Source organism: Melospiza melodia, chromosome 5, assembly GCF_035770615.1.
Source record: "Melospiza melodia melodia isolate bMelMel2 chromosome 5, bMelMel2.pri, whole genome shotgun sequence".
NCBI classification, from domain to species: Eukaryota; Metazoa; Chordata; class Aves; order Passeriformes; family Passerellidae; genus Melospiza; species Melospiza melodia.
In genome coordinates this window covers 33833659-33846143 of record NC_086198.1, presented here as the reverse complement: position 1 = coordinate 33846143, position 12485 = coordinate 33833659, and the positions used below count along the sequence as shown (strand labels likewise).

Below are 12485 nucleotides of genomic sequence, written 5' to 3'. Positions count from 1 at the left end.
CACTCTGTTTTAGGATAACACAGATGACAAAACCAGAAGAGCAAGGGACATCATGAGAGGGTAAACAAAATTTATTCTGAATTTAAGGATAAACAAACCCAACTACATTATGAGTGGGCAATGTTAATTAAGTCTTATGACACATATCAAAGTATTTAAATTCAGATACTCAGCATAAGCAATTAATGAAGGGATTCTGGGGTAAGTAATTACTGAGTATTAATACTCTTAAAGCCAAATTAAGTCCAGCATTTCTCTGTTGTTATGTCCAACATAACTTACGTTGTTCCTCAAGAAATTTGTCATCCCCAACTGGTTAAAACAGTTAATTACATGAGCATGCAATGAGACCATCAAAATCTTTGAAAGCACCTTTATTCCTTGCCAGTATTTGTTTTCGAACATTCTCACTCCTGTCATGCTAAAGAAGCAGTGCTGAGGAAGCTGTTGGTGAACTGGTTTGGTGACTTCTCATCTGCCTGCTTGCTGGTGGCTCCAGAGGTGCCAAAAGGAAGGTGCATGATGGATTTGGATCACTGAATTTCAGAAAAAGGGCCAATTCTGCTGTTACCAAGATGTATACCTCCTTTTTTCTTTTTTTTTTTTCCCCTAGCATCACACTGAAGCATGGTAGTTGTGCCATTTTTAGGGCACTGCTACATTAAAATATCAGCTGCCATCAAATGTTTGTTGCCTTTCCATTTACGTTAGTAACTGGCTCAGCTGCATGTAGTCTCCTAAGGCATGTTCAAAGAGCTGTTTTTCTTCTCAGCTTTATCATTGTCACCTTTGTTATCATAGGAAATTTATTAACTTCTTTGGAGTTTTCATTCTTAAACTTTTCCTGTTTTCATTCTTAAACCTTTCCTGTTTTCATTCCTCTGGAATATCGCAGATGTTGGAATTCATACCTTTATCTGTATAGTGATGCAGTTTGCACATGTTAAAGCAAGCAGCTCTATTAATTAGCTAGTCAGACTTAACTAGGGACTGGTTTAGTGTATCACTGAACTTTGTTACAATAACAGAATAATTAATCTGCCCAGTGCTAACAAATACTTCCAGGATGAGAATACAATTGTTCTTGCACAGTCTTGTGGAAGCAGATCCTGACAAACAAAGCTTCCTTCTGTTGTGGCAGGGTGAAAACTTTGGTCAATAGAAATAGTAGGGTCGATATCATATGTCTGAATTTTGCCAAAGAAATTTATTTGTAACAACAGATTGTATATAAAATTAACTTGGTCATAACGCCTGGGTGTAAAACCAACCCACAGAGAATGGTGGGTTTTGGCCCGCTCATGAAAGCCTGGACTCCACTATAAAGTACAGCCTGCATGAGCAGTTTGTGCCCAGAACGTGGCTTCATGTCGTGTTTGGGGCTTAATTTAGCCTTATCAACGTCTTTAATAAAACAAAGACACATACCTGATTGGAAAGTAACAATTTTATACCTCAAGGGAGGGAGGTCAGCGTGTACAGTCCTTTCCTGACAACTTGGAAACCAAATGGCATTCGGAGCTACAAGGGTAGAAAATGTGTTATCTATACACACTAGTGTTCCCTTTGAGTATGCTTTGTTCTAGGGCTCTTGAGGTTCTCAGAAATTACCCTCGACTTTAGCAGGCGGGGTCTCGCCGGAGCAGAGGGGCAGCATCCCCTCCCTCACCTGCCGTGCTTTGGATGTGCCCAGGACGCGTTTGGCTCTCCGGGGGCGAGCCGCCTTGCCGGCTCGGGCTCACCGTGTGCGCTCCGGGCAGGGCGGCACTCGGTGCGCGGCTCCGGCCCTCAGCGTCCCCGCGGAGCGATGCCGGGCGCGGCCCCGCCGCCGCCGCCGTGCCCGTGCCCAGGTGCGGGGCGGGAGGAGCGATCGGCGGCGCGCACGGCGCGGGTGCGCGCCGGTCCCGCGGGTGTTGTGCGAGAGGCAGCGCGGAGGGGCCGGGCCGGCGTTGATGTCACCGCTGCGGCGGGAGCTGCCGCCGCCCCCGGCCGCTGCAGCCGCCCCTCCGCGGCCGGTGGAGCGCGGGTAGGCGGCGGGGGCCATGCGGCTGCTGCCTCCGCCCGGTGCCCGCCGGTGCCGCGGCGGCCGGGCATGGTGGCGCCCGGTGCGGGCGGTGCGTGCGTGAGCCAGCCCCCAGCCCGCCGGGCCTGCTTTTGTCCGCGCCGGGAGCATGTGGGTGAACCCCGAGGAGGTGCTGCTGGCCAACGCGCTGTGGGTGACGGAGCGGGCCAACCCCTACTTCATCCTGCAGAGGAGGAAGGGCCACGGCGGCGATGGCGGCGGCGGGGGACTGGCGGGTAAGGGCGGCGGCGGCGAGGCCGGGCGGGGCCCTCGGCGGCTCCCGGGCGCGGGGTCCCTCAGGGCCGGGGCGCGGGGTCCTTCAGGGGCCGGGGTCCCTCGGGGGCCGGGGCGCGGCTCTCCCCGGTCCCACCGCCCGCCCCAGCCCGGGAATGCGCCGTGGTTCCCACGCGCATTCGGTGTGGGAGCGCACCGGTGACCCACGGCTCCGTGCATCAGGGTGGGACTGCCGCACGCTCTGGGAGAATTTCCTTGCCGAACCTTTAGCACGCGTTCCGTAAAAAGAGGCGGTGTTGTAATTCAGAAATTTACGAAGGAAATAGATTTGCTTCGGCTTGTCCGTATTTTGCAGATGTCCTTGTGAAGTATGTTGCCCAAATGCTTTGTTTCCGATTGCTGGCAGCTGGAGACGTTTGGGTCATACTCATCTAGGTCTTAATAATACTGTGCATGTATGTTCATCGAGGTCTTCCACCCTTTCTTAGGCAACGCATATGTGTTTATATGAGATTGGAGATGCAGAACCCAATGGTGTTTCCTCTGGTACTTCTTGAATTGGTACAGAATAATGAAGCTGCTTCTCCTGAAACCTGCACACTGTGCTTCCTTCTGTGCGCACTTCCATGATGATTAGTACTTCAGGCTAATCAAAATAAACATACGGACTGCATCTGTGTTTGGTTCAAGGTCCTGTACGTGTTTACTGTGAGATTAAGTGTTTCTTCAGACCTTCAATGCTCTACGGACTTGTAAACAGTTCATAATGTAAGCTAAGGCACTGCTGTGAAGTGTGTTTTCATTTCAGACTGCTGAGGCCTCCAGGCAGTGTTGTGTGTTGCTATACTGCCTTGTTCCTGTGTGGGAAATGACCAGCAGCCACTCCACATTGGCCGTACATTTCTACATTTTTTAACAATCCTTTGAAGTGTGGACAGGATTGACAAACCTATAAAAAAACGTGTTTTGCCTCAAAAGTTCATCCTTGCTTTGCTTACTGAAAATTTGTTTTCAGGCTCTCCTTTCATGGATTGCCCCCTGGCCTCATAAGGTCTGAAAAGACATTCTTCTACCTTTCTGACTTTGTTATCTTTGAGTTAGAGATGGTTTTAGAGAGCCATCAGTTTTCCAGTCATTTCTCAGTTATTGTGGAGACAGGTTGAGAGTTTGGGGTTCTGTTCTTCAACCTGCTTGCACAGTGCATGCATATCCAAGTGTTCTTGCAGCTGGATGTGTAATAGTCAGATTGGTGATACCACTTTACAGATGGAGAAAAGACTACTGGAAGATCTTGTCCTTGTGTGGAAGTAGGATTCATAAATGGTGCACTCTTTTTTTATTTCTCTGTGGAGGCCAGAATAAGCCTGCAGCGTTTGTTAGGAGCTCAGAATAGAGAAATAGTTATTTGTTTCTGCCTTTTGGAATTTAAATATTTGAGTGCTGTATCCATTATTTTAGTATGTGAATGAAGTCTGTATAGTCTGGATATGAGTATTATTTAGAAGGTGAAATTCTCCATATATTTTGAAATGGGCTGTCAGTGCTCTTACTCTTAGCTCTTACTAGTGCCTGGAACTGCAGCTGCTGTGGCACTGAGGTGGTAGCCACGAGTCAATTTCCAGGGGTTTTGTTTGTTTCTACCAGAAAAGGGCTGGTAAGAAGTTGTAGCTTTTTCCAGTGTCTTGCCAAAACTATAACGAATCAAACCCCTGTAACTAACTCATTTGTTAGAGTCAGCAGGGTTTAAAGTAACCTATGGGAACTTACCAGACCTTGTGCTGAAATGACAAGGGTTTGTGACACACAGAAGGTGGGAGAGCACGGGAGGGATGGATGTAATCTCCAAGCCACTGCCAATGTGACAGGCACAGTAATAAGTGCAACTTAGGTTTATTTTATTTTTTTTTTTCATGGAAATGCTGGAGTTTTCTGCTGGTTCTGTTAACAGCTGTTCTGCCAGTAAAGGGACAAGGAAGGTGGAGAAAGCCAGTGGGTTGTTCTTGGTAGGAAAGACTGATTAAAAGCAAGGTATTGAGGGATCTAGCTGATCCTGAGATAAAGAATGAACATAGTAAACAGGATACATAATTTGTAGTAATTACAGCATTTAGGATGACCCTTTGGAAGCTCCCTAGATGACACTGACCTTGTGACAAGGGTGGAGTTTACCTGGTCAAAAGTAAACAGGGAAAAAAAAGAATTTTGGGTGTGGTAGGCTGCATTTTTTTTCTCCTTTATTAGTGACATAATACTGAAATTTGGTCAGATATAATCTAATAAGTTAGCCACCCATGAATATGGTATAAAATTTAGCTTAGTTGCTCTGTGGGAAACTAACTTACATGTCCTTGAAGTTGACTAGAAATATTGTATACAAGATTTTTAACTGTGCTAGGGATGATCTCAATTCATATTTGCAAGAGAGGATGTAAATACAGCTGTCCTTTTTTTGTGTGATCTAACTTTTGCTGACTTACGCTCCCTCATTATTGACTCTTGAAGTCATTTGTCTTGAATTGTAGAGTGAGAATTGACTTTCAGATTGATGGGAGTGTGGGTAAGATGGCATTAGATGGCTGCACCATGTTAACTTAAGCAGTGGCTAGACGATGAGAAGCATTGATTCTCTGGCATTGCCCTCAAATCTGGGTTTGCCATGAAGCTGTCATCGCCAAACTGATCAGGGCTAAGTGTACTGCCCCTCTCTCCATCTGTGAATGTGGCAAACTTCTTTTGGCGTGTCAGTCTAAGGCCAAGTATTTTATGTAGCCTTGGGGGTGGGTGCAAGTGCTTCCTGTTGGCTTTGTGTTGGAGCAGAACAACAGTGCTGGAGTTCTCTGTTCTCCTGGATCCACTCTGAGCGCCTCAGTGCTTTGCAGGAAAAGGACTATCAGTCACTTTGGGGGAAGGGGTGGAAAATCTGGTGTTCTCCTCTTGGCCTTGGTTTATGCAGCAGTTGAACAGAGAAACTCTTATTTAAATACCTGTTTGGACATTGGAGACCTTTTCTCCGCTATATTGTATTGTAACAAGCTAGGAGAATGATGGTGATCTCTTAATGTGTCAGGGCAGCGCTGATTAGTGAGTCCATAGCAGTAATCTCTGCTAACAAGGTGCATTAGATCAGTGGTTTACTTCAGAGATAGAGCTTTCCTCATAAGCAGTGTGGATCCATTTTTATACTGAATCAGGGTCTGGACCCATTTAAGTTATTGTGTCACTGTCATTACTGGTCACATCAGTGGGGCTTTTCTTCGTAATTGTGCCTTAATTGAAGGGCTGTTTGGATTTTATTTTCCTTTTTAACAAGGATAAAATAGAAAAGATTTTAAATTGGATTTTAAACTGGATTTTCATAGCTGTTCTGCAAACTCACATTATCTTGCATCACTGCATTAATCTTTCAGGACAAGACCAAAAAATGTACTTTTCTGCTTTAAAGGTATTTGATGGTTGATGAGCTTTCTCTGTAATTAAATTGTTTCATGCCTTGCACATAATGCCATGGTCAGAAGTTTCATCTTCCTTTAGTTCACCAACAGGGAAAAAAGTATTTTCTTTCCTCATATTCTTCTTGCTTCTCTGGGCTACCAGGTCCTTTGGCCTGTATGACATAATTCCTTCTTCAGAGGAATGTGGTGTATTTATTTCCACAGCAGCCTGCATCATCTGTTGTTGTGTGCAATCTGTAGCAGAGGCATTTGGACAGAACACAAACCCAGATCTCTGCCATCATGTGGGCACTGTGCCCTCTGGGACAGTATTACTTTATGGATATAAAGATCTTGAACATGCCATAAACCTTTTAAACAACTAAAAGGTCATGTGTTAAGTATATCTTGCATTCAGACGCAACAAATAGGTTTAAAAATGCCTCTTAACTTCTTTCTGCTATACTGTGATAATGTTTGCCAAACTCCTCTACTTCAAGACATTATAGTAAGGAATTATTGCACCTGGTAATGGGTGGCAGAGCAATGAATTCACTTGGAGCTTCCAGGAGGAGACACTGAGGTGTGGTACAGTCAGCTAGTGGCTGCTGTGCTCCTTTTGCCTGTGTACATCTGTGTGTGTGAAGCAGAGATTAAATTCCAGGTGACTTTGTTTAAATGTTATTGTGAGATCTCTGAATCCCAAGGGAAGTAAGTTGTTCTTAGCAAGAACTGTTTTAGAAGTGAATTCTTTTGCAAGCAGGGTATCTGTACTTACAGCTGGGACAGTGCCTGTGTGAGAGATGCAGGAGGAGCTGTAAGTCCATGCCGTGTTGCCAAGAATGATTCAAATGTTTCAGCAGAAGAGAGCAGATGGAAATGTGCTGACTTCTGGTGATAAAAGGATCTGATGAAATACTACTTCTCCCCAGATATTTTTGCAAAAGGAGTTGTCATTTAATTTCCACACTGGAAGGGCAAAAAGGAGAGGTTCTGAGCTCGGCTGGCTGATATGACATATCAATGTCAGATCTGATATAATTTTTAATGCTTTGACAGTGTTCTAAATTGAAAAGCTTTTCTGCAGCCTGGCTGGACAGCACAATTAGTATTTCACATTTGGAGCTGAGATTCTGTCTTGCTCACAGCCTCTCAGTTCAGAGAGTTGAGGAAGAGATTACTTGAAAACTTGTTTATGCTTAAGACTCAGAAAAGTTTTGGCCAGTTGTTCATCTGCCTGAACAAAGTGTGGTCCGTGTTTTAACAAAGTTGTCACTTTCTGCCTTTGTTGACTCAAGCAGTTGGGGTTTTGCATGTCAGACTTGCATGAGTACAAAGCGTGTGCTCTCTGATACTTGAAATACAGTGTTTATCAGAATGGATGCAGTTAGCATAATGGGTGAGGGTGGTCCGCCTGTCCAGCAGCTTTCTGTGATTGTTTTGGCGCACAGAGTGGAAGCTGGTCTCTCCTGCTCTGCTTTCCTTTCTCAGTACATCGAATCTGCTCTGATTCTCTGAGCTGCTCCTTAGGCTCTGCTGTGGGTGTGTTTGCTTCCCCACACCAGTCCATTTCCACTTCAAGGAACCTGCAGATGTCTAGGGCTGAGTTGGTGTTTGATTCCCCACACTGACTCACAGTCATTCTGTTGAATTCCCAGATGCTTTTCCTGGTTCCTCACTTCCTGCCTAATACTTCTCTGCATCTCTAGCTCTTCTGTTGGCTCTAGAGACATCTCGAGTGCCTGAGATGTAGCTTTGCTTCTCCCTCTAATATTTCTTGGTCAAAGACTTTCCTTGCACAGTAATTTACCTCCGATACTGTGAGCAGTGTGGCCTCTCTAGGCTGCTGAGCTGAGCTGCCTTTTGCCATCTTTGCCCTTGAAATCATGTTACTGTTTGACACATGGAATTCCAGGGTGGCCTGCTCCTTTTCCTGAGATCTCTGTAGGAAACTGTGTTGGAAGTGTTGCACAGGATCACAAGATAGTAAGCAGTCAGTCTAGGCCACTTACTGATTTTCTGCATTATACCAGAGTTTGTATTGCTTACAGGGTTTTTGTTATTGTTCTTTGGTCCTTCACTGAAAGGGGTAGATGTAGCACTTCTTCACATCAGTTTCCATATTTCCATCACTGCATCCTGATCAATGTTGATATTCAGAAATTACATTTGCATTTTGACTTTAAATCTGGTGCTTAGGTGATCTTAGGTTCTAGAGGGCTTCTTCCAAATCTTCCCATTTGTTTTCTTTCCAAAAGAAAGGTTGTGTTTTCTATGCTGGATTTTTGATTTTTTTTTTCCCCCTGAAGTTTCCAGGTAGGGGTGTTTGAATTTCTACCACAGCAGTAATCTTGATTTCACCAGTACATTTTTAATGTTTTGGATTTTATTGTTCTTTCCTCATAATCTGTCTTGTTCTTCCCCTCTGTTTTTTCCAGTATTTTATCAGCCGGAGTTATTGGGATCTTCCATTCAGCATTGCTCATTTCCCTGGTAAAGTGCCTCCTGTGATAGCTATTGAAATCTGATTTATCTGCAGGTGTCCAATCAGAACTGTGAAAATTTAAAATTCTAAAATTCTCTATTTCTGAAGCTATTGCTTCTTTTCGGATTTAGCTTGTATTTCAACATGCTTCAGGTCTGCTCCTTTGAGTTCAAGCTGTTTACTGTGCCCCCTTCAGTCCTCAAACTAGATTCAGTTTACAGTAATTTTTCTTAGGTTAGGAGTGATGTTTGGAGGTTTTTTCTGTTTTGTTGTTGTTTTTTTTTCTTAATGTGCTCATACTTACTTGATTTATTCTTTCATCTTACACAGTTTATCTGAATCTTATGTTGGTGCAGATTCAGATTTAAATTTTCCTGTTGGATGAAATTTATTAAATTTGCTTATGCTCCTGTGACAGAATGGGATACCTTAAAATAATTAGTTGTGAGTGAAGTTCAGTGACTTCTCTGCTGTTTTGATACTTGATTATGCTTTCCCTAAGTGTTTTTTACAAACTTATGAGTAATTGTTTATATCACACCTAGAAGGCATTTGATAACTTCATCTATATTTTTCTCACCATTTTCCCATAATTTCATAAAGTCTGGTGTGATTGATATGTAGTATAAATTTTTTTTCAGTAGTGTGAGATAAGTTGTTTGGGGTTTTGTCAAAATACCAGTTTTCTCAGTGCTGTAAGCCTTCACATACTTGTAACTGTGACATGTCCTGTCAGTGCTCATCTCTTTCTGTGAGCTCCAGCTTAGCAGAAGTTACAAAAAGTTGAAAAAGCTGAAAGTCTAAACCCAACCAGATTTAGGTTCAAGTTAAGATACAGATATTTTACAGGGTTGGTCATGAGTTGTTTGGACACCTTAACAAGTACAGCTGATAGCTTTCAAATTAACACATTTGGAGATAAGCTGATTCAATCACAATTGTTAAACTTGAAGGGTGGCTGAAAGCTTCATTGTTTCTTGCTGTTTTATCTCTTGGTAATCAGGCCAGATATCACACCAGCCCTTCCCAAGCTTTTTCTTTAAGTATCGGTGGTTAGTTGTTCAGTCTCCTCTCATTTGTGTTCATCAGCTTGAAGACAGAGAAGGTAACTACTGGTTTTGCTGCTTTTCTTACTAAATGTCAGTAGAGTGACAATTCTTCCTCAGAAGCAGTCTCACTGAACATGTTTGAAAACTCCTGTGCAAATAAAAGGGTGGCTGGACAAATCTATAGAACTATGTTGGTCAGAAAAGAGAGCAGCAAAGGCAGGCATTGGGGAAAACTTAACCAATCCTATGAATTCCTTCTTAATTATTTAAGAAATATATATATAATTATTAATTTATTATTTCATTAAAGAATATTAATTGTTGTAAGTCCAGAGGAAGAATTTTGTTTTCTTGATGCTGCATTAGATGCCCATATAAGGCACATGGGAAGACAGTTAGAAAATAAGTCTTTAGAGGTCATTTGACCTTGATTTATATGAATGAACACCTATTAAAAAAGTGTAGCCCTTCATGACGTTTTAAGGGCAATGTTGTGGGTATTATTGCCAGTACTGGAAGTTTAAGACTTGGTTATTTTTGTGTGGTCTGTAATATTTTCAATTTATATAGGCATTCCTGTGAAATTAAATCAAGTAGCATTGACCCTCCCTTTGAAAAGGATTTGTCCATAGTATTGCCCATGGAGTTCAGGCTGTTGCTCTAGGTCGAGTTTTGACAGACAAGTAATGGGATGATCTCATCCTGTAATAAAAAATGAGAGAGCTAATAACATAAACTGCCTTGAGAAAGAGTGGAAGAGTGAGGATTCATTATCCTTAGTATGAAAAACAATACCTAGTGCTGTATGCTTCAGTTATGTGTTGTTAGGAGTTCTTGTTTTTATAGCTCAGGAAGCAACCCTCCAATTTTAGGAAGAGTTTATTCATTGTCCATTAAATCAATATAAAACTGAATGCTCAAGGTGTAAATATGATTTAAATCAACCCTATTGATTGGAGCTTTCTTAAAGATCAGCTGACATCTACAATCTAAAGAGGTGCCGTGGGTGTTTCAGGTTTATGAGCAGAGCTCATTATGTGTCCATCTTACTTTGCTGGAAAGAGGAGTCATCTTTAAATACTGAGGGCCCTTTAAGCAGTATGTGTTTGATTCAGTGTTGGAATGTCACAGTGCCTGTTTTGAAAAGGTCCTGCTTGTGACACATGTGACATTCCAAGTTTTCCTGGTTGTGCTGTTGGGCTCCTTCACAAACAGGCTGCTGACATCCATGAGACTCTTTGAGTGACAGCTCATGAGCCTGGCTCTGAGAGTCACCTGTATTATATCTCAGCTCTTTTGCAGGGTATTATTTTCTATTTACTCTTAGTGCTAAAAACATGTGTGCTCTTTGTTTATACATTTTGAGATAAAGATCTCCAAACAAAAGGTATTTTGAGGTGTGGATTCATGTGCACCTGGAAGGAGGATGAGACAGGGCAGGGCTCTTGTCCCTGTGAAGAGCCATGTGAATAACACACGTTTTGCACTCTGGCAAACTGGGGAAGGGAGGGCCCAGCAGTCAGTGGCACCAGGGCATCCCTCAGCTCGAGGCAAAGGGTGACACATGCTGCCTGTGTCACTGGAGAATGGATGTGTCACAGCTCCCTGGTGTGTGCTGAAAGCACCTCTACTCTGAGGTTTGAAATTGCTAGGAAGCACCACTGTCTGTTACTATCCCAAGCTTTTTGGTGCTTGCTGTGCAACACAGCCAAGGCTGCTGGTAGTTCTTAAGCTTTGAAGTGCCGTTATTTATTATAATTCATTTGCTTCAGTGTTTTAATAAGGTACACTAGAGGTAATGTATAATCCAGATCCTCACTTTTGAATATGTAATCCAATTTAATTTGAGCAGGTAAAACACAAAAGCTCTCAATTATAATACTGCTGTGAGGGGGACTGTAGAAGGGTGATAAAGACTACTCAGTCTTTGTGGTTTTAATGACAATGTGGCTTTCTGTGGAAAAGGGTTACTGTTTGTCATAAGAAAATCCTTTGCTAATAAAGAGTTTGTTCATGTGTACAGTGCATAAACTTGCTTTTCCTTTAAAAACACAGGTAATTGATGTTTTACAAAGACACTTGCAAGTTATTATGAAAGATAAAAGAAAGAAAAGAAAGAGAGAAATATTCCTGCGGCAAATATCTGTGCCATGAATATCCAACTAGTCACAGATATTGAGACTTAGGGCAGGTGTTTGAGTCATGTACTCTGAGGTGTGCATGCTTAAAGTGTACCAGGTTGGTTCTGCAGGCGATCACCTGATTTCATTGCTGTTTGTGGGTAGTTTGTAATCAGTCTGGACTGTAAGTCATCTGAATACTGGTCTCTGAGGAGCAAGGACTGCAGTGGTGCTTGGAAGAATCTCGTCTGGCTGAAGCTATTGGCTTAGTTTTCAAACCAAGATGACCTGTCTTTCTGAAAAATGTCCTTTGGTGAGATAGGAATGATTTGTGAAGGAGGTCTGTGTTATGGAGGAGGTCAGGCTTCATGTGGTCTTAATCCTTTGTAGCAAAAACAACAGGTTGAAAATTGGTTGTGGTTGTAAGGATGCAAGTAGAGCACATCATACATTAATTAATGAATATAAACGACTAATCTGTACTTTCTGCAAGGGTTATAGGCTCCCCCTCCAGCTTCTGACTAAATGTGAGCCACCACTGAATGTGGTCAGGTAAGTGAAATGCAGTGTGATTTCTTCCTTCAGCACAAAGTGCATTGGGTAACTGAACCTCTCTTCCAGCAATTCCCTCTGGTGCATTGTATGTCCTTCCAGTAACATGATGCAAGAGCAATTGCCCAGGCCCTCAGCCAGCTGTGGCTTTGTATTCCCTGCTTCCAAATACTACATATCATTATTTTTCCTCTGCTAATGCCTGTGTTTTACAGAAAAGAAAGAGAATACTGATCAATCTTCTGGACCTTCACTTTAGAATTCAAGCTTGCAAAAGAGGAACCTGACTTTATTAAAAAGTTGTATCAAGCAAAGTGAAGGCATTATGCCTCCCTTTTCCCCTCCTGCCCCATGTATAGGTATGGTTGCTCTGGAAATTTGGCACGTGTGTGTGAGGGGACTGTTTGTCCCCTCATGGTTACTCATGCTTGAGTGCCTTTAGGATTGGGGCTCCCATCAATTAGCCAGATGCTAATCCTACAAATTACACCGTGTGCTTTAAATAAAACTTGTCTCATGAAAACCTCTTGCTTCAACAAGGGCTTGTAGATC

At 42.9% G+C, this 12485-nt stretch overlaps 1 protein-coding gene across 2 annotated transcripts in view; it reads left to right on the top strand.

The window, feature by feature from the left end:
• The first annotated feature begins 2077 nt into the window (after window positions 1-2077).
• Window positions 2078-12485, top strand: part of TBC1D9 (TBC1 domain family member 9) — a 44006-nt gene continuing 33598 nt past the window's right edge. Inside the window, exon 1 of one of the 2 annotated variants that reach the window (XM_063156977.1) lies at window positions 2078-2298. In XM_063156977.1, the coding sequence (XP_063013047.1) occupies window positions 2172-2298 (127 nt within the window). In that variant the 5' untranslated portion in view covers window positions 2078-2171. The remainder of the gene's footprint in view (window positions 2299-12485) is intronic. The other variant, XM_063156976.1, reaches the window with a different exon arrangement.